The 22,718-nt window shown below is 35.9% G+C and overlaps 1 protein-coding gene across 1 annotated transcript in view; it reads left to right on the top strand.

Annotated features, from left to right (window-relative positions):
• The window catches only part of SH3BGRL (SH3 domain binding glutamate rich protein like), an 87,385-nt gene extending 74,844 nt beyond the window's left edge, over nucleotides 1-12,541 (top strand). Inside the window, exon 4 of the mRNA XM_028101537.2 lies at nucleotides 10,895-12,541. Within this exon, the coding sequence (XP_027957338.1) occupies nucleotides 10,895-10,927 (33 nt within the window). The 3' untranslated portion in view covers nucleotides 10,928-12,541. The remainder of the gene's footprint in view (nucleotides 1-10,894) is intronic.
• The last annotated feature ends 10,177 nt before the right edge of the window (nucleotides 12,542-22,718 follow it).

Raw genomic sequence — 22,718 nt, 5'->3', positions numbered from 1 at the left:
CTTTAACTAAAAGCATTTGAGTTTCAAAATTGGTCACTAAGTTGCTGGCTAAATTTGGGGCTTTCTCCCTGCCAACAACAAATTAATTTTTCAAGTGGAAGTGTTTCCAGGGGAGACCATATAAAGAAAAGAATAAAAAATTAAATTGCCTATTTAATGAAATATCTCAAAGCTATGGGCATTAAATATATCTTTGCCTTTTGCCATAGATCTTTTCTACACAGGCTGGCTTTATTAGAATGTATGTCCCTGTTCTATCATTTTATCTTTTGTTCTTAGCAACTAATTTTATGTTAAACAGATTCTTTGAACTCCAGCTCCTTCTCCAATTTTGAGAGTCTGTTATTGCTCATGTTTTCAGCAGAGAACATTTACTAGCATTGTTTCTGAGTCACTGTGAAATTCTGTTTCCTTGCTTAAATTTCTTTTCCCATGGATAAAATGTCTTATATTAGGCTTTGTATAATTTGAGTTATAAGATATGTTAGGTAAAATATTTTTTGTTTAATCAAGTTAGGAAAACCCAAGTTAAGTCATTGATTTCAGTGCATATAAGAGGAAGTATGAAAGGAAGGATAATCTATTTTCTGTGACTGATTACTCCCTCTTCTTCAGTTAAATTTAGGAGTTATTCATTCACTTATTCATTCAGCAAGTATTGATTGTCAAGCACTAACTTGACATTAATTGTGGGACAAATACAGAGAATGAAGCATAGTCACTACCTTCAAAGAATTTTTAACCTAGTGAAGGAAAAGTATACAATAATCCTACCTCAAATATGTCTACAAATAATTATAATCCAACACATATTATGGTAAATTCTGTATGTCCTGAATAAAGTGCTGTAGGTGTCCAGAGGAAATAATAATAAATTATTACTAAGGAATTTGGGAAAATTTTCACAGAGGAAATGACATTTGAGCTGTTAGGGATTCAAAATGAAATGACACTAATGTCTTTCACAGAGGTAGCAACAGAAACCACTGCATTGGGATGAGCTTCACATGATGGTATGTTCAGGGAGCAGAATGTAGTGCAGCATGTCTCCAGAATAGGGTATATTAAATAGAGGATGTGAGATTGGCTAGGTAAGTTTGGACTAAATTATGAATGCTGTGTTAGGTACTTTCAACTTTATCCTCTAGGTATCCAAAAGCCACAATAGGAAATGGGGGAAGACAATTATAAGATTATCTCTGCATTTTTAAGATGTGATTTGATCTATGTCTTAAGAAAATTGGCAGTTGTATGGATAGTAAAACATTGGAGAAATGAGATATTAGAGATAAGCCAACCCATTAGAGGGTACCTTAAGAGTCCAGAAAAGTAATGGAGAGGGCCTAAAGTGGGACAGCAACCATGGAAAAGAAAAGATGAATTTAGGACATCTAGAAAACTCATGTATGATAACACATAGCAACTTATGAGATGTTTGCAGACGTAAAGACCTGGGAAGAAGTGAAGCTATCTCTAAGGCTTCTAACCTGAGTGACTGTGAAATAAAACAAATGCCACAGAGGAAAAAAAGTGAGTGATTGAAGGGAGGAGTTAGTCTTGGAAAGAAGAAGACATGCAGGTTTTTCTGAGACTGGAGAGAATGAGGAGAGAAGGATAAAAACAGAAAATTTAATATGTGGGGAGGTTAGAGAAGGTCACATTTGAAAATGCCATATCTTTAGTGTAAGGTCATATGCTAGGAGTGATGGGAAATTTAATATATTAGAACTTTTAGGAAATTGAATGGATTCAGCTGTTGAAAATATGCTAAACAGTAGGTTAAGAATGAGAATGGAAGTATGGGCAAAATAGAAGGTCCAGCTAAAGTTAGAGTTGATGAGTTCATAGTGGAGCCAGTCCGCTTGGTTATAGTGTTGTTTTTTTTTTTTTTTCCATCCTTGTTTAAGCCTAGGAGTAGGAGTAAAGTAAAAGAACAATAGATGTTATCAAAGAGAGTGGATAGACTGGGATAATAAGAGATCTGGAATTGACAGTGGAGTTGAAGTGTAGATTGGTGATAGGGAGATTTTGTTTTGCTTTGTTTCGTTTATTTTACTTGAGTATAGTTAACACGCAATGTTACATTAGTTTCAGGTATACAATATAGTGATTCAACTTCTCTTTAATTATGCTAAGCTCACAAGTGTAGCTATCATCTGTCACCATGCAACACTATTATAATATCACTGACTATATTCCCTATGCTGTGCCTTTTATTTGGTGATAAGGAGATTTTGAATGTTTGTACTTAATAGGTTTTTTTCCAAGATGAAAAGTGATAAATTTGATAACAGAATGATTTTTCTATTCTTCAGCTAAAATTTCAGAGTTTTATTTTTCCCCTTTAATTTAACAGGACAATAAGCTTTCCAGGAAGAACTGGTAATAGAAAGTATACAAAATAAGAAATGCAACTAGTTAAACCACATTGGAAAAATGCACTGAAAATAAGGACATGTGATAAAATGAGATTCAATTTTCATCTGTGAAATTAGCAAAGATAAAACAAGATAATACTCAATGCTAAGAAGGATGCATTGAAACAGAGGCTCTCACATAGTACTGGTGGTAGTATGAGTTAGTGTTCCCTTTTGAAAACCGGAATGGCAAATAGGTATGAAGGACCTTCACCCAGTAATTTTACATTGGGTATTGTAGTCTAATGAAACAATTCTATGCATGGAAAAAGCTTTATGGATAAAAACATATATCAAAATATTATTTGCAATCCTAAAACTTTAGAAGCAAGTTAAATGTCTAACAGTATGGTCAACCAAAATAACTCAATACTGAATGAACTTTATGGATAAAAGTATGTTTCAGTGTGTTATATAATCTTGAAACTTTGAAAACAAGTTAAACGTCCATAGGGTCAAAAAAATGGTTTATTCACTGAATGAACTAGTGCTTTCATTAAAAAATGAGTTTTGTAGGGGTGCCTGGGTGACTCATTCAGTTAAGCATCTGCCTCCAGCTCAGGTCATGATCTCAGGGTCCTGGGATCGAGCCCCACATCAGGCTCCTTGCTCAGCGGAGAGCCTTCTTCCCCCTCTCCCTCTGCCTGCAGCTTTCCCTGCTTGTGCACTCTCTCTCTCTCTCTCTCTCTGTCAAATAAATAAAAACATTTTAAAAATTTCAAAAAATAAAAAATGAGTTGGTATAAAGATACATCATAATGAGGTACATAGTTGTTTTTACTGTATAATTAATATTCTAATTATGTTAGGAGACTGAGCTGAACCATAGCTAAACATGAATATTTTTCTCCTTTCTTCACTTTCCAAATAATTTGCATACATTCTCTTTACATTTAAAAATTATTCAAAACCAGTACAGTGGAGAACTTAATATTTATGACAAATATTTCCATAAAACAAGGAATCCTCCTGTGGAAGACAATTTTTATATTATTTTGTATATTGGATGAATTGAAAATAGGGCATATTTTTATTTACTAATTACTCTCTTTTATTAATTCAAAAGATCATTCCTTAGCACTAACATTTCTTTATAGTGGAGGTGACAATTTTCAGATATGAAAGAAAATAATGTATTTATACTAAAAAGTAAAAATCTGGTGATGTTCATGTTGAGAGAAAAATCATTAATCTATATTCACTAGTATGTTGAGGGAGTAGAGAATGCTGGTTAGAGAAATGTCCTCATTTGTTTTGGTTGAACCACCCTGCTTTAGGGAGGAGCAATGGAATCTGCATCTGCTGTGAGATTTGAAGCATTCCTATTTCCACTAAGCCTATCCTATTTTATTACATCTCCAACAGAAATTTTATATTAATATCATTTAGCTGTGGTGTTGGTCCTAGTTATTAGGCAAAAAGTGGAGAGGAGAAAAGTAGGAAAGAAGGATGGATGCCTGCAATGAGCCAAGCACTGAGCTAGACACTTCACATACATCTCATTTTATCCTTATACCATCCTTATGAGCTAGGTGTCCTCAATGGCATTTTACAGAGAAGGAAACTGATGCTCAGATATTTTAAGTAATTTTTCCAAGGTTACATAATAATTGAGTAGCAGAGCTGGAATTTGAACCCAGGATTATCTGACTCAAAATCAGTGTATTTATAGAATGATGTTTATATTAGGAATAGAGGGGAAGGATACCTCATATGCCTGTTTCCAAATCTCTCTGGTTGGTTAGATAATCCATGAACTATAAATATTGGCTTCTTACATCTGTGTAGTGACAAATATTTTAGCACAATTTACATATTTGATGGATAAAATGTAATTAGAAAAGTAAATAATTTACTTTAAATATGATGTATTATAAAGATAAATCATAAAGAATTTTGAATTGCCTTTTTGTTTTGGATGTCTGTGCTAAAAATTTCTTCCATTAAAAGGGATAACTGAGAACTAAAGGGTTTATGACTAATTACAGCAAAGATTGATAGGATGTGACTTTAGGGAATTAGGCTGTTTCCAAAATACTAGTTACTCAGAGGCATTAGATGTGCATAAGAAAAAGGACTTCACATTAGGGCATATTCACATTTTTATATAACTACTTCCCCAACTATATGTGCTAGGCCTTTGAGGGGTGTTAGTGTAAAATTCATTCTCTGTGTGAGGAAATTCTTGGACTCTTGTTTCATAAAATGAAAGAAAATGTCTAATGTGGGTCTAAGATATATTCATTTTGACAGCCAAACACTAAGTTTGAAATTTTAAAAGAGCTTAGGGTCTATTTTTTTTCTTTTCTGAAGGTTTTTAGAGGGTAAGTCAATAGTATTTTACATCTGTTTTGTTAAAAATGTATTAAAAATGAATTTCAGTGTCCTCTCTGGTGTCCTTCTTTCTTTCATTTCTACCTTTTTTGTTTTGTAAAAATCTAGCATCTTTTTTTTTTTTTTTTTTTTTTTTGCTTTTTCCCCGTTTTCTGGGCATAGTATCAGAGACTCTTTGGAGTATTCAACTGTTCCCACACCTCCTGAGACTCTCAAGTATTCACTTATGGCTCGTGTTTAGAATGATATTGTCTAGTATACATGATTTCTACAATCTAATGCTAAAATTTCTTTCACCAAAGTGACTCTTACCACCCATCTTTAGTTCCACAAACTTTCTTTGAAGTGTATTTTGTGTCAAGTACTATGTTTGGTAGGTGCCAGAGCACATCAATAGGTCAGAGTTCCTATGCTAGAGATACTCATTGCCTGGAGAAGAACACCTTGATCTGTTTTTCTGCCTACTGTTGTAAAATTTAAAAGCAATGATATTTTAACAAATAGTACATTTTCCAAGTAATTTCAAGTTTAATTGAACAAAACAATTAACTTTAGGTGACAATGTTTTTGAACACTCATTTTTGGTGAAAAATCACACAGAAAGGAAATCATTTACTTTTAAATAAAATATGAAATATACTTGTAAATCACTTGCTTTTATGGAATTTTTTCAAACAATTAGTAATGATTAGGCAGGCTTCTATTATATCTGCTTCTAAACAGAAGTTTCTACTTTATAGTTTTTTTCTTTTTTTAAGATTTTATTTATTTATTTGAGAGAGAGTAAGAGCTGGGGGGGGAATACACACAGAGGGAGAGGGAGAGAGAGAAACAGACTCCCCACTTAGTAGGGAACATGATATGGGGCTCAATCACAGGACCCTGAGACCATTACCCAAACCTAAATCAGACCTTAACTGACTGAGCTACCCAGGCACACTTTATAGTTTTTCTATTAAGAATTTTTAAGCAGTCTTCTCTGGGAGCCATTTATTTTTTTGCTTTAGAATATTCTCTTTTTTTTTTAACCAAAGTTTATTGTGCACACACCAAAAAGACAGTTTGCTAACTGGGAGCATTCAAACTGAAGCATAGAATGAGGCTCAGTGGTCTATACTTACAAAGAAGCTTCTATAGTGAGAAAGCACTGACTGTTTATTTTACACAGGGATTGGTTATAATATCAGAATTTTCTTTTTTTTCTTTAAATCATTTTTTATTTTATTACAGTTTTTCTTTTTTTATTTTTTATTATGTTATGTTAATCACCATACATTACATCATTAGTTTTTGATGCAGTGTTCCATGATTCATAATTTGTGTACTACACCCAGTGCTCCATGCCGAATGTGCCCTATTTAATACCCATCACCAGGCTAAACCATCTTCCCACTCCCCTCCCCTCTAGAACCCTCAGTTTGTTTTTCAGAGTCCATCGACTCTCCTGGTTCATCTCTCCCTCTGATTTCCCTCCCTTCATTCTTCCCCTCCTGCTATCTTCTTCTTCTCTCTTTTTTTTAACATACAATGTATTATTTGTTTCAGAGGTACAGATCTGTGATCTGTAGTCTTGTGCAAGATCAACAGTCTCGCACAATTCACAGCGCTCATCATAGCACATACCCTTCCCAATGTCTATCACCCAGCCGCCCCATCCCTCCCACCCCCCACCACTCAAGTAAACCTCAGTTTGTTTCCTGAGATTAAGAATTCCTCTTATCAGTGAGGTCATATGATACATGTCTTTCTCTGATAGACTTATTTCGCTCAGCATAACACTCTCCAGTTCCATCCACGTCATTGCAAATGGTAAGATTTCATTCCTTTTGATGGCTGCATAATATTCCATTGTATATATATACCACATCTTCTTTATCCATTCATCTGTCGATGGACATCTTGGCTCTTTTCACAGTTTTGCTATTGTGGACATTGCTGCTATAAACATCGGGGTGCATGTATCCTTTCGGATCCCTACATTTGTATCTTTGGGGTAAATACCAAGTATGCTGGATCATATGGTAGCTCTATTTTCAACTTTATGAAGAACGTCCATACTGTTTTCCAGAGTGGCTGCACCAGCTTGCATTCCCACCAATACTGTAGGAGGGTTCCCCTTTCTCCACATCCCCGCCAACATCTGTTGTTTCCTGACTTGTTAATTTTAGCCATTCTGAATGGTGTGAGGTGATATCTCCTTGAGGTTTTGATTTGGATTTCCCTGATGCCGAGCGATGTTGAGCACTTTTTCATATATCTGTTGGCCATTTGGATGTCTTCTTTGGAAAAATGTCTGTTCATGTCTTCTGCCCATTTCTTGATTGGATCATTTGTTCTTTGGGTGTTGAGTTTAAGAAGTTCTTTATAGATTTCGGATACTAGCCCTTATTCTGATATGTCATTTGCAAATATCTTCTCCCATTCTTTCGGTTGTCTTTTGGTTTTGTTAACTGTTTCCTTTGCTGTGCAAAAGCTTATTATCTTGATGAGGTCCCAATAGTTCATTTTTGCCCTTGCTTCCCTTGCCTTTGGTGATGTTTCTAGGAAGAAGTTGCTGCAGCTGAGGTCAAAGAGGTTGCTGCCTGTGTTCTCCTTTAGGATTTTGATGGACTCCTGTCTCACATTTAGGACTTTCAACCATGTTGAGTCTATATTTGTGTGTGGTGTAAGGAACTGGTCCAGTTTCATTCTTCTGCATGTGGCTGTCCAATTTTCCCAACAACATTTGTTGAAGAGACTGCCTTTTTTCCAGTGGGCATTCTTTCCTGCTTTGTCAAAGATTAGTTGACCAGAGAGTTGAGGGTCCATTTCTGGGCTCTCTATTCTGTTCCATTGATCTATGTGTCTGTTTTTGTGCCAGTACCATACTGTCTTAATGATGACAGCTTTGTAATAGATTTGAAGTCTGGAATTGTGATGCTGCCAGCTTTGCTTTTCTTTTTCAACATTCCTCTGGCTATTTGGGGTCTTTTCTGGTTCCATACAAATTTTAGGATTATTTGTTCCATTTCTTTGAAGAAAGTGGATGGGATTTGCATGGGGATTGTATTGAATGTGTAGATTGCTCTAGGTGGCATTGGCATCTTCACAGTATTTGTTCTTCCAATCCATGAGCATGGAACGTTTTTGCATTTCTTTGTGTCTTCCTCAATTTCTTTCATGAGTATTTTATAGTTTTCTGAGTACAGATCCTTTGCCTCTTTGGATAGATTTATTCCTAGGTATCTTATGGTTTTGGGTGTAATTGTAAATGGGATCGACTCCTTAATTTCTCTTTCTTCTGTCTTGTTGGTGTATAGGAATGCCACGGATTTCTGTGCATTGATTTTATATCCTGCCACTTTACTGAATTCCTGTATGAGTTCTAGCAGTTTTGGGGTAGAGTCTTTTGGGTTTTCCACTTAAAGTATCATATCATATGCAAAGAGTGAGAGTTTGACTTCTTTCCTAATTCAGATGCCTTTAATTTCTTTTTATTGTCTGATTGCTGTGGCTAGGACTTCTAATAATATGTTGAATGGCAGTGGTGATAGTGGTAATCCCTGCCGTGTTCCTGACCTTAGGGGGAAAGCTCTCCGTTTTTCCCCATTGAGAATGATATTCACTGTGGGTTTTTCAGAATGATATTCGCTGTGGGTTTTTCATAGATGGCTTTTATGATATTGAAGTATATACCCTCTATCCCTATTCTCTGAAGAGTTTTGATCAAGAAAGGATGCTGTACTTTGTCAAATGTTTTTCTGCATCTATTGAGAGGATCATATGGTTCTTGTTCTTTCTTTTATTAATGTATTGTATTACATTGATTGATTTGCGGATGTTGAACCAAACTTGCAGCCCAGGGATAAATCCCACTTGGTCGTGGTGAATAATTCTTTTAAGGTACTGTTGGATCCTATTGGCTAGTATGTTGGTGAGAATTTTTGCATCAATGTTCATCAAGGATATTGGTCTGTAATTCTTTTTGATGGGGTCTTTGGTTTGGGGATCAAGGTAATGGTGGCCTCACAAAACGAGTTTGGAAGTTTTCCTTCCATTTCTATTTTATGGAACAGTTTCAGAAGAATAGGTATTAATTCTTTAAATGTTTGGTAGAATTCCCCTGAGAAGCCATCTGGCCCTGCGCTTTTGTTTGTTGGGAGATTTTTGATGACTGCTTCAATTTCCTTACTGGTTATAGGTCTGTTCAGGTTTTCTATTTCTTCCTGGATCAGTTTTGTTAGTTGATACATCTCTTGGAATGCATCCATTTCTTCCAAATTATCTAATTTGGTCGCATATATTTGCTCATATGTTCTTATAATTGTTTACATTTCTTTGGTGTTGGTTTTGATCTCTACCTTTTCATTCATGATTTTATTTATTTGGGTCATTTCTCTTTTCTTTTTGATAAGTCTGGCCAGGAGTTTATCAGTCTTGTTAATTCTTTCAAAGAACCAGCTCCTAGTTTCATTGATCTCTTCTACTGTTCTTTTCGTTTCTATTTCATTGATTTCCGCTCTGATCTTTATTATTTCTCTTCTCCTGCTGGGTTTAGGCTTTATTTGCTCCTCTTTCTCCAGCTCCTTTAGGTGTAGGCTTAAGTTGTGTATTTGAGACCTTTCTTGTTTCTTGAGAAAGGCTTGTATTGCCATATACTTTCCTCTTAGGACTGCGCTTGCTGTATCCCAAAGATTTTGAACTGTTGTGTTTTCATTTTCATTGGTTTCCATGATTTTTTAAAATTCTTCTTTAATTTCCTGGTTGACCCATTCATCCCTTAGTAGGATGCTCTTTAGCTTCCATGTATTTCAGTTCTTTCCAACTTTCCTCTTGGGATTGAATTCTAGTTTCAAAGCATTGTGGTCTGAAAATATGCAGGGAATGATCCCAAACTTTTGGTACCAGTTGAGACCTGATTTGTGACCTAGGATGTGATCTATTCTGGAGAATGTTCCATGGGCACTAGAGAAGAATGTGTATTCTGTTGCTTTGGGATGGAATGTTCTGAATATATCTGTGAAGTCCATTTTGTCCAGTGTTTCATTTAAAGTCTTTATTTCCTTGTTGATCTTTTGCTTAGATGATCTGCCTATTTCAGAGAGGGGGGTGTTAAAGTCCCCCACTATTATTGTATCGTTGTCAATGTCTTTTTTTGCTTTCATTATTTATTGTCTTATATAATTGGCTGCTCCCATGTTAGGGGCATAGATATTTACAATTGTTAGATCTTCTTGTTGGATAGACCCTTTAAGTAAGATATAGTCTCCTTCCTCGTCTCTTATTACAGTCTTTGGTTTAAAATCTAATTTGTCTGATATAAGGATTGCCACCCCAACTTTCTTTAGGTGACCATTAGCATGGTAAATGGTTTTCCACCCCTTCACTTTCAATCTTGGGGTGTCTTTGGGTCTAAAATGAGTCTCTTGCAGACAGCATATTGATGGGTCTTGTTTTTTTATCCAGTCTGATAGCCTGTGTCTTTTGATTGGGGCATTTAGCCCATTTACATTCAGGGTAACTATTGAACAGTATGCATTTAGTGCCATTGTATTGCCTGTAAGGTGACTCTTACTGTATATTGTCTGTGTTCCTTTCTGGTTTATGTTGCTTTTAGGCTCTCTCTTTGCTTAGAGGACCCTTTCAATATTTCTTGTAGGGCTGGTTTCGTGTTTGCAAATTCCTTATTTTTTGTTTGTCCTGGAAGCTTTTTATCTCTCCTTCTATTTTCAGTGACAGCTTAGGTAGATATAGTATTCTTGGCTGCATATTTTTCTCATTTAGTGCTCTGAATATATCATTTCAGTCCTTTCTGGACTGCCAGGTCTTTGAATATTCTTTTTTTTTAAGATTTATTTGTTTATGTTAAGGAGAGAGAGAGGACACATGAGTGGGGGGAGGGGCAGAGGAAGAGGGAGTGAGAAGGAGAGAAGCTGACTCTCCCCTGAGCACAGATCCAGCCACAGGGTTTACTAGATCCCAGGACCCTGAGATTATGACTTGAGTGGAAGCCAGGAGTCGGATGCTCAACAGACTGAGCCACCCAGGCACCCTTGCTTTTGAATATTCTTAATAATTTGAGATAATATAGTTTATCCAAAATGTACATAGATGTCCAGTTCATGATATTTAAATATATCTGTTTTGTTTGTTTTTCATTTCAGGAAGCAGAAGCTCAGGCAAAGCAGCAAGCATGAACCTTAAGCATTCTGCCTTAAGCATCCTGAAAAAGGAGTCTCTATTGCTTTTAAAATTATCTTGGTTTCAAGAGAAATCAGCTTAATGTTGAAATAATAGATTAGTTGGTTTTTCACATGCAAACAATCAAAATGAATACATAATTAAAGTATGAATATTAGAATGAAGAGAATGGGAGGTGCACATAAAATTTTTAGATGTCATGGAATAGTATTTTTATCTTCCAAGGCATTTTATGTACTTCAGTGATTTTAGAAAGCAAAGATCTGTCCCTTTTTTGGTATTTTTATTGCAACTTAAGTATATCTGTAGCTTTATGTTGAAGAATTTAAAACACAGAGTGAAAGAATCTGTCTCTTGTTCCCAAATTGCCTCATTAATTTTAATTAACAAAAATATGTACCCTTTTGATGTGATGTTATTGTGATTAAAAAGTAGCTGCAGGTAAAATTTATGATATGTTAGACACTGTAATTTCTTATGGTAATTATAACATTCCCATTATTTTGTAATTGAAACTTCTATGTAGTAAACCACAGGTTTTCTAGGCTTCTAAATGTAGCCTTTCATTGTACATTTCAGTGATCAGAACAGATGACCTCCTACAAAAAGTAGATGCATTCAGTTGACAAGTTCCTTGCTTAACTATACAGCTATGATGCAATCATGTTTCTAAGTTGCTTGCCCCAGTGAAACATGCATATATATGTTATGAATGTGGATAACATGTAAATTTAAAATGGCATCCTTTTGCAAAGAGCTCAGACTTTTGACTAACTGCTATAAGATAGGTCAGCACTCAGTGCCCAAGACTGGTTTTTGTAGGGTCTTTGTTAAAAAAATCTTAGCAGTTCCCTCTTTTAATACAACTTGTGGTCATGAATGTCACTACCTCTTAGATATTTGATATGTTCGTTTCAGTTTAGGCATATATTGTGTGACTTCGTTAATCTAAGCAGAGAGGATCTTTTCTATGCTTCTATTCCAGTGGCTAGCACAAGTATCAGATAAAAGGGTCCATTTTTAAAGTTTTAATTATGAAAACTTCTAAGAAAACAAGAAACATTATGGCCTAAATTCCTTAACCAGAAGATATACATATTGTACTTTAATGCCACACTAAAACTTAAAAAAAGTTTTAATTTAAATTACTTTATCATATCATTTGATATATGCAAGTCTGTGCTCTTTGCCAAAATCAACATATAATGAAGACATGGCTTTGTTTACTGAAAGTCAAACTTGATGCAATGCTTTAAAATAAATTCAGTCCTGTTAGAAACATAATTTATGAGTTCCTAGAATTTCTAAATAGTATAATGTAATTTTAGATGAGTAATACATGTTTTAGAAGGTGTGAAAGGAGAAAAGAAAAAATAACAGAAAAAATAATTTGAATGCAATTTCTAAATTTCCGTTTTAGGATTCTAAATTTTGTTACACACATTAGAATAACACAAAGACCTATTCCGTTGTTTTATCTACAAAAATAGCCCGTGGAAAACTCTAGAGAAAACAGGATGCCTTGTAATAGATTCTGGAAAATGCTAAAAAAAAATTGGTCAATATCTTTTCCTGAGCTTTATTAAATGCTGATGATGCTACTTGCAAAATTCTATGTGGACATTTTTTATACTTACTCATTCAAAAATTATATTTCAGTTCATTTAAATTGTGAGAAAAGTAATAGTACTAAATTGCAATGTTCTTAAATGATAATAACAAATAATAAGTGTCAAATCACTATTGCTTTTGTTGGCTCACTGTCCTAACATTAATCATGGTGAATTAATTTGATATTATAAATGGGAGTGTAAGACATAATACTGCCAACATGAAAAGTGAATCATTCTTCCAACATTTCAGAGTCTTATAAACACCTCCTTTATAATTTTTGAAAACATTGCTATTCATGACATGGACATGCAACAAGAGAAAGAAATTAACATTTAATTCAATTGTTTAATACAATATTATAGTTTTGTTACATGTTCAGAATAATGATGGTGGATTACTGAAAACAATGTCAACCCACTTTTCATCCTTCAAGTTTACCTTGTGTCCCATGAAATATTTTTTTAAGTTTTTATTTATTTATTTATTTATTTGAGAGACAGAAAGTGAGAGAAAGAGCAGAAGCCGGGGAAGCTGCAGAGGGAGAAGGAGAAGCAGACTTCCCGATGAACAGGGAGCCAGATGCCAGGCTCAATCCCAGGGCCCTGGGATCATGGCCTGAGCTGAAGGCAGACAGTTAACTGACTGGGCTAACCAGGTGCCCTTCCAATGAAGCATTCTATAGTTTGTCTTTAATAATCTATTTTCCAATTCAACCCAAATTTTCACAAGATGAAATAAGACACCATACTATCTTTGGAATTGTACTTCCATTGGTGTTTTTTCTCATATTTGAAATAAATCTCATAATATTGCTACTATGAAATTTTGAAAAATCGAAACATATTTTCTGTTCTATATAAATAGTTTCAAAATATAAGGATCTACATACTATATATACAGACCTATGAATTATAGTGTTAAAAAGCATCTTTCACACTTATCTTGATGAGCACTGAGAAATATATGAAATTGTTGAATTGATACACTGTACACCTAAAACCAATACAACACAATGTTAACTACACTGGAATTTTTTTTACTACCAAATAAGTTAATGTCAGAAACAGAATCTGTCCAAAGTAAATGACGTTTTTGGCTTCAGACTTAAGATGGTGGAGGAGTAGGGGGACCATAAGCTTGCTTCATCCCTCAAACACAGCTAGATAAACATCAAATTATTCTGAACACTCAAGAAATCCATCTGAGGACTGACAGAACAAACTGCATATCTAGAGGTAGAAAAATGGCCATATTGTGAAAAGTAGGAGCTGTGGAGAGTTCATTTGGGGGAGAAAATAATTGTGGGTGCTGCAGAGAAGAGGGAGTCTTAATCACAGAGAGAAGAGAGAGAGAGAGAGAGAGAGAGAGAGAGAGAGAGAGAGAGAGAGAGAGAGAAAGCATACAAGGGATTTCTCAAGAAAGACTCTTCCCCAAAACCATTGACTGGGAAAAAGAGAGCAGCTGACTACTTACTGCAAGTTTATAACCCAGCAGAGCTCAAAGTCTGAAGTTTTAGAAGTCTACACCATTGCCAGGGTTGTGCCTGGTGGGCTTAGCAGTACACCTGCTAAGGGGGAAGGAGGGCTGAGGTCCAGGAGCGGGCAATGTAGTCTGAGGATCCTCTGGGTCCCACAAGGAGGAACAGTTCCCCTTCTTGAAGTGCATTTGAGAGTGGTGGCATGGTCTCTCTGGGAACAAAAGAGCTGGCAGGAGCCCTGCTCACTGCCATAGGAACAGAGACACTTACTAATAACAGGAAATCTTGGTGCCAGCATTTTTGCTGCAAAGTACCATAAATTCTGAACCACTGCATGGTCATGTGACTGCTTTTCTGGGACAGACCAGCACCAGACACTGTGTGGTGAGACCTTCTCCTAGAGGATCAGTGTGGGTCTGTATCATGCAGGTCCCTAAAATTTGGGGTTTTGAAGCCATGGGCCTGAGATAAAGCACAGGGGTACTGCACAACTTAGAAAACAGTGAGCTTCAGGCGCCTGGGTGGCTCAGTTGGTTAAGCGACTGCCTTCGGCTCGGGTCATGATCCTGGAGTCCCAGGATCGAGTCCCACATCGGGCTCCCAGCTCAGCGGGGAGTCTGCTTCTCCCTCTGACCCTCTTCCCTCTCGTGCTCTCTGTCTCTCATTCTCTCACTCTCAAATAAATAAATAAAATATTTAAAAAAAAGAAAACAGTGAGCTTGGGCACAGGGTGAAGGTAAGGATCTGATGGAAGCTAGGGACACTAGAGGGGAGATAGTTTGCTCTTCTGTGAGGGCTTCATGAAGAGAAGCAGGAGTGAACTCCCCACTATGAGACTGAGAGAACAAGACATTGCATCCCCCCCCATCAGCACCGACCAACTTCAGTGAGCAACACAGAGCCCCCAGTGGAGGCTAGAGCTGCTTACACAAACCACCCACCCTGTGCCCTGCAGGTGTATCTCCACTAGAGCAAGTCAACCTGAGAAACTGGCACAGCAGGACCCTTCCCCAGAAGACCAGGACAAACCCCTTGCACACACCAAATCTATGGATGGTAGAGTGCTGCAAAGCTTCAGCTCTAGGGAAAATAGGATCAAGCTTCTTTTTTAAAAATGTTTTTTAAAGATTTATTTATTTATTTATTTATTTATTTATTTATTTATTTATTTAACAGAGAGAAAGAGCACAAGCAGGAGGAGTGGCAGGCAGAGGGAGAGGGAGAAGCAGGCTCTCCGCTGAACAGAGAACCCAATGTGGGGCTTGATCCCAGGACCCAGGGATCATGACCTGAGCTGAAGGCAGACAATTAAATGACTGAGCCACCCAGGGGCCTCAGGATCAAGCTTCTTTTTAACAAGCAGACCAATCCACACCTAGGTAAAATTTGCCAGACAGGGGAAAAGGTCCAAACACTCTCCACTGCAGGCAAGGAGAAACTGCAGAGGATTGACCTGAGGGAAGGAGTAACCAAAACACAAAAGCAGAGTGCACGCTCTGAAACACTTCATCAAGCAGCAGGCCCAGTACAGTATAGGACCTCTTCTAAATATAGCCATTACTCTCAGAAGCAGGAATATAACAGGCTTTTCTAACAACCACACACACACACACACACACACACACACACAGTGATTCATACAAAATGACAAAATGAAGGAATTCATCCCCAAAAAAAGAACAGTAAGAAGTAATGGCCAGGGACTTAGAAAAAACATGTAGGTAAGATGCTGGAACCAGAATTTAAAACAACGATCAAGGATACTAGCTGGGCTTCAGAACAGCTTAGAACATGCTAAAGAATCCCTTCCTGCAGAGATAAAAGAACTAAAACCTAGTCAGGCTGAAATTAAAAATGCTATAAGTGAGATGCAAAGCTGACTGGATACAAACACAATGAAGACGGACAAAGTAGAGGAGCAAATCAGTGATATAGAAGATAAAATTATGTAAAATGATGAAACTGAAAGGAAGAGGGAAAGAAAGGTAATAGACCATGAAAGTAGACTTGGGAATTCAGCAACATATTAAAATGTAATAATATTCATATCATAGGAATCCCAGAAGAAGAGGGGAAAAAAAAGAGCAGAAGGTTTATTTGAACAAATTATAGCTGGAAACTGCTTGAATCTGGGAAAGGAAACAGACATCAAAACCCAAGAGGCACAAAGAATTCATATCACATTCAACAAAAGCAAGCACACACCAAGACATATCCTAGTCAAATTCACAAAGTACAAAGCCAAGGAAAGCATCCTGAAAGCAGCGGGGGGGGGGAGGGGAAGCCCTTATCCTACAAGGGAGGATAAATAAGGATAACAGCAGATCTTTCCACAGACACGTGGCAGGCCAGAAGAGAGTGGCATAATATATTAAATGTGCTGAATGGGGAAAAAATGCAGTCAAGAATACTTTACCCAGCAAGGCTGTCATTCAGAATAGAGGAGAGATAAAGAGTTTTCCAGACAAACAAAAACTAAAGGAATTTGTGACCACTAAACCAGTCCTGCAAGAAATATTAAAGGGGACACTTTGAGTGGGAAAGAAAGACCAAAAGCAACAAAGACTTGAAAGTAACAGAGAACATCACCAGAAGCACCAACTTTACAGGTGATACAATGGTACTAAATTCATATATATCAATAATCACTCTGAATGTTCCAACTAAATGTTCCAACCAAAAGACATACAGTAACAGAATGGATAACACACACACACACACACACACACACACACACACTCACAAGACCCATCTATATATTGCCTACAAGAGACTCATTTCAGACCTAAATATATCTGCAGCTTGAAAGTGAGGGGCTGGAAAACCAGCTATCATGCTAAAGGACATCAAAAGAAAGATGGAGTAGCCATATGTATATCAGACAAACTAGATTTTAAAACAGTCTGTAACAAAAGATGAAGAAGGGCACTATATCACAATTAAGGGGTCTATCCATCAAGAAGATCTAACAATTGTAAATAGTTATGCCCCCAATTTGGGAGCACACAAATATATATAAATCAATTAATAATAAACATAAGGAAACTCATTTACAATAATGCAATAATAGTAGGGGACTTTAACACCCCACTCGCAGCAATGAACAGATCATCTAAGCAGAAAATCAACAAGGAAACAATGGATTTGAATGACAAACTAGACCAGATGAACTAACAGATATATTCAAAACACTATCCTAAAGCAGCAGAAAACAAATTCTTTTCAAGTGCACATGGATCATTCCCCAGAATGATCACATACTGGGCCACAAATCAATCCTCAACAAGTACAAAAAGATCAAAATAATACCATGCATATTTTCAGACCACAAGGTTATGAAATTTGAAGTCAACCATAAGAAAAAATTTGGAAAGACCATAAATACATGTCAAAGGGCATTCTAACAAAGAATGAATGGGTTAACTAGGATATTAAAGAAGAAATTAATAATAATAATAATAATATAATAAATACATGGAAGCAAATGAAAGTGAAAACACCACAGTCCAAAACCTTTTGGATGCATAAAAGGAGATCCTAAGAGGGAGGTATATATCAATACAGGCCTACCTCAAGAAGCTAGAAAAGTCTCAAATACACAACCTAACCTTACACCTAAAGGAACTAGAAAAGGAACAACGAATAAAGCCTAAAGCCAGCAGAAGGGAAATAATAAAGATTAGAGCAAAAATAAATGATACAGAAAAAAAAAACAAACAGTGGAAAAGATCAACAAAACTAAGAGCTGGTTCTTTGAAAGAATTAATAGAATTGATAAATCCTTAGACAGACTTACCAAAAAGAAAAGAAAAAGAGAAAGGACCCAAATAAATGAAATCATGAATGAGAAAGGACAGATCACAACCAACACCACAGAAATACAAGCAATTATAAGAGAATATTATGAGAAATTATATGCCAACAAATTGGGAAATATGGAAGAAATGCATAAATACCTGAAAACATACAAACTACTGATGGTGAAACAGGAAGAAGTAGAACATTTGAACAAACCTATAACCAGCAAAGAAATTGAAACAGTAATCAAAAATCTCCCAGCAAACAGAAGTCGAGGGCCAGATATCTTTTCTTCCAAAAAGAATCAATACCTATTCTTCTCAAACTGTTCCAAAATATTGATAGGGAAGGAAAATTCCAAACTTCTTCTAAGAGGCCAGCATAACCTTGATTCCAAAACCAGAAAAAGACCCCACTGAAAAGGAGAATTACAGGCCAACATCCCTGAAGAATATGGATGCAAGAATTCTCAATAAAATATTAGTGAATTGAATTCAAATTACATTAAAATAATTATATACCACAATCAAGTGGGATTTCTCCCTGGACTGGAGGGGTGGTTCAATATTCAAAAGTCAATCAATGTGATACATCAAATTAATAAAAGGATAACCATATGATCCTCTTAATAGAAGCAGAAAAAGCATTTGACAACATATAGTATCCATTCTTGATAAAAACCCTTAAGAAAGTAGGGATACATGGAACATACCTCAACATCATAAAGGCCATATACAAAAGCACCACAGCTAATATCATCCTCGATGGGGAAAAATAGAGTTTTTCTTCTAGTCAGGAACAAGACAGAGATGTCCACTCTCACTATTACTCTTTTAACATAGTACTAGAAGTCTTAGCCTCAGCAATCAGACAACAAAATGAAATGAAAGGTATCCAAACCAACAAGGAAGAAGTCAAATGTTCATACATTGCAGACAACATGATACTCTGTGTAGAAAACCTGAAAGACTCCACCCAAAAATTATGAGAACTAATGTATGCATTCAGCAAAGTTGCAGGATATAAAATCGCTGAACAGAAATTTCTTGCATTTCTATACACCAATAATGAAGAAGCAAAAAAAAAAAAAAAAAAGAAATCAAGGAACTGATCCCATTTAGAGTTGCACCAAAAACCATAAGATCCCTAGGAATAAATCTAACCAAACAGGCAAAAGATGTGGAATCTGAAAACTATAGAACACTTGCAAAAGAAATTGAAGAGGACACAAAGAAATGGAAAAGGATTCCATGCTCATGGTTGAAGGACAAACATTGTTAAAATGTCTATGCTACCTAAAGCAATCTACACATTCAAAGCAATCCCTATCAAAATATCAACAGCATTTTTCGCAGAGCTTTAGCAAACAATCCTAATATTTGTATGGGACCACAAAAGACTCCAAATAGTCACAGCATTCCTGGAAAAGAAAAGCAAACCTGGAGGCATCACGATTCTGGACTTCAAGCTATATTACAAAACTGTAGTCATCAAGATAGTATGGTATTGGCACAAAAACAGACACATGAATCAACGGAACAGTGTAGAAAACCCAGAAATAAACTCACAACTGTATGGTCAAGTAATCTTCCACAAAGCGGGAATGAATATCCAATGGAAAAAAGACAGTCTCTTCAACAAATACTGTTGGAAAAACTGGACAGCAATATGAAGAAGAATGAAACTGGACCACTATCTTATACCATACACAAAAATAAATTTGAAATGGGTGAAAGACCTAAATGTGTGTTAGGAACCCATCAAAATCTTAGAGGAGATCACAGGCAGCAACCTCTTTGATCTCGGTCACAGCAACTTCTTACTACACACAATGCCAGAAGCGAGGAAAATGAAAGGAAAAACGAACAATTGGGACTTCATCAAGATAAAAAACCTTCCGCACAATGAAAGAAACAGTCAACAAAACTAAAAGGCAGCCTACAGAATGGGAAAAGATAGTTGCAAATGACAAATTTGATAAAGGGTTGGTATCCAAAATCTATAAAGAACTTATCAAACTGAACACCCAAAAAAACAAGTAATCCAGTTAAAAAATGGGTAGAAGATCTGAATAGACATTTTTCCAGTGTAGACACACAGATGGCTGGCATACACATGAAGAGATGCTCGACATCACTCATCATCAGGGAAATCAAAATCAAAAGCACAGTAAGTTACCACCTCACACCTGTGAGAATGGCCAAAATTAACAACATAGGAAACAACAGATTTTGGCAAGGATGCCAAGAACAGGGAGCCCTCTTACACTGTTGGTGGGAATGCAAACTGGTACAGCCACTCTGGAAAGTATGAAAGTTCTTCAAAAAGTTACAAATAGAACTACCCTATAACCCAGCAATTGCACTACTAGGTTTTGATCCAAAGGATACAAAAATACAGATTCAAAGGGGTACAGGCACTCCAATGTTTATAGCAGTATTATCAACAGTAGCCAAACTATGGAAAGGGCCCAAATGTCCATTGAGTGATGAATGGATAGAGCAGATGTGGTATATATATAATGAAATATTACTCAGCCATCAAAATGAATGAAATCTTGCCATTTGCAATGACATGAATATGGCTAGAATGTATTATACTAAGAAAATAATAAATTCAGAGAAATACAAGTACCATATAATTTCACTCATATATGGAATTAAAGAAATAGAACAGATGAACATATGGAAAGGAAAAATGAAGGAGATAGGGAAGCAAATCATGAGACTCTTTTTCTTTTTGGGAAGATTTTATTTTTAAGTTTTCTCTACACCCAACATGTGGCTTGAACTCACAACCCCAAGATCAAGAGTTGCATGTTCTACAGACTTAGTCAGCCAAGTCTCAAACCATGAGATTTGTAAAGATAGAGAAAAACTGATGGCGGCTGGAGGGAGGTGGGTGGGGGATTGGCTAAATGGGTGATGGGCATCAAGGAGGGCACTTGTTATGATGAACACTGGGTGTTATATGTAAGTGATGAATCACTAAATTCTACTCCTGAAACCACTATCACACTATATGTTAACTAACTAGAAAATAAAAAATTGAAAAAAAAGTAAATGATATTTTTGAGATGTTTATATCTACTAGACTACCTTATAATAAATATATATTTTATATATATGAAATATTAGCTATATTACGCAATATAAAATATTATATATATAATTATATATATTTATATAACAAATATATAAATTATAAATTATAAATATCTATATATTTAAAGTAAAATATTGGATTAAATCTTCCTAAATTGAAATCTTTCATTTTGTCAGCTTAGCACTATATGCCTGTAGATACAAGAAAAGCAAGTAAAAGTCTGAATACTAAGGCGAGCTTTATAAAGAGTTTCCATGAAATCTGCCTGGAAAATATAATTCTTGCTACTTGTTATATTATTTTGGTATCTTTTTGTTTGTGAATCATACCTGCTAATTTATTTTCCATTTCAGAGCTGATTTACCCTTAGGAATATATAACCTTCATGAAAATTTCCATTTTTCACCAAACGATGCAAATTGGTCCTTGATTATATTGTTCAATGTCAACATTTTTAGGGAATCTTAGTGTAGGGGGAAACAGAATTTAAAAACTTTTTTCTCTTCCTTATGATTTTCTTTTTCTTAGTTTTAATTTGAGTAGAGTTGACACACAATATTACATTAGTTTCACTTATACAATTTAGTGATTTGACACATTTATGCATTATGCTATGTTCACCACAAGTATAGCTACAGTGTGTGCCATCACTGTTGCAATATCATTGACTGTATTACCTGTGTTCTGATTTGTATTCCCAAGACTGACTCATTCTATAACTAGAGGTCTCTTTTCTTTACCCATTTTGCCCAACACCCCACCTCCTTCCCCTCTAGCAACCATCAGTTTTTTCTCTGTATTTATAGTTCTTTTTTAGAAAGATTTTTAAAATTTATTTGACAGAGAGACCACAAGCAGGGGGAGTGGCAGGCAGAGGGAGAGAGAGAAGAAGGAGGGTCCCTGCTGAGCAGAGAATCTGACATGGGGTTCAATCCCAGGACCCTGGGATTATGACCTGAGCCAAAGGCAACTGCTTAACTGACTGAGCCGCTCAGGTGCCCCTGGACTTATAGTCCTGATTCTGCTTTTTGTTTGTTTGTTTGTTTTTGTTTTCTTTAGATTTCATTTATGAGTGGAATCATATGGCATTTGCCTTTCTCATCAGACTTATTTCACTTAGCATAATAACCTTTAGGTCCATCCATATTGTCTCAAATGGCACAATCACATCCTTTTTTTATGGGTGTGTAATATTTTGTATATAGACCACGCTTTCCTTATTTATTTGTCTATTGGTGAACACTTAGGTTGCTTCCATGTCTTGGCTATTATAAAAAATGATGCAATAAACATAGGGGTGAATATATCTTTTCAAGTTAGTGCTTTTGTTGTCTCTGGGTAAATCCCAGTAGTAGAATTGTTGGATCATATGGCATTTCTATTTTTAATTTTTTGAGGAACCCCCATACTGTTTTCCACAGTGGCAATACCAACAACACAGAAAGGTTTCTTTTTTCCACATCGTCACCAAAACTTGTTTCTTGTCTTTTTAGTTTTAGCCGTTCTGACAAATGTGAGGTGATCTCTCATTGTGGTTTTGATGTGTGCATCCCTGATAATTAGTGATGTTGAGCTCTTTTCATGTGTCTGTTGCCCATCTGTACGTCTTTTGGGAAATATGTCTATTTACGTTCTCTGCCTATTTTTAATTGGATTGTTTGCTTTTTAGGTGTTTTGTTGTGTAAGTTCTCTATATATTTTGGATATTAACACCTTAACAACTATATCATTGCAAATATCTTCTCCTATTTCTCCTATGTCAAAGTAGATTTTTTTTTGTTCTCTTTTTGGTT

Source organism: Eumetopias jubatus, unplaced genomic scaffold, assembly GCF_037043125.1.
Source record: "Eumetopias jubatus isolate StellerSeaLion01/CBP00866 unplaced genomic scaffold, mEumJub1_p1.0 scaffold_11, whole genome shotgun sequence".
Taxonomy (NCBI): domain Eukaryota; kingdom Metazoa; phylum Chordata; class Mammalia; order Carnivora; family Otariidae; genus Eumetopias; species Eumetopias jubatus.
The sequence above is the reverse complement of the archived record's forward strand: the minus strand, read 5'-3'. Positions and strand labels throughout refer to the sequence as shown.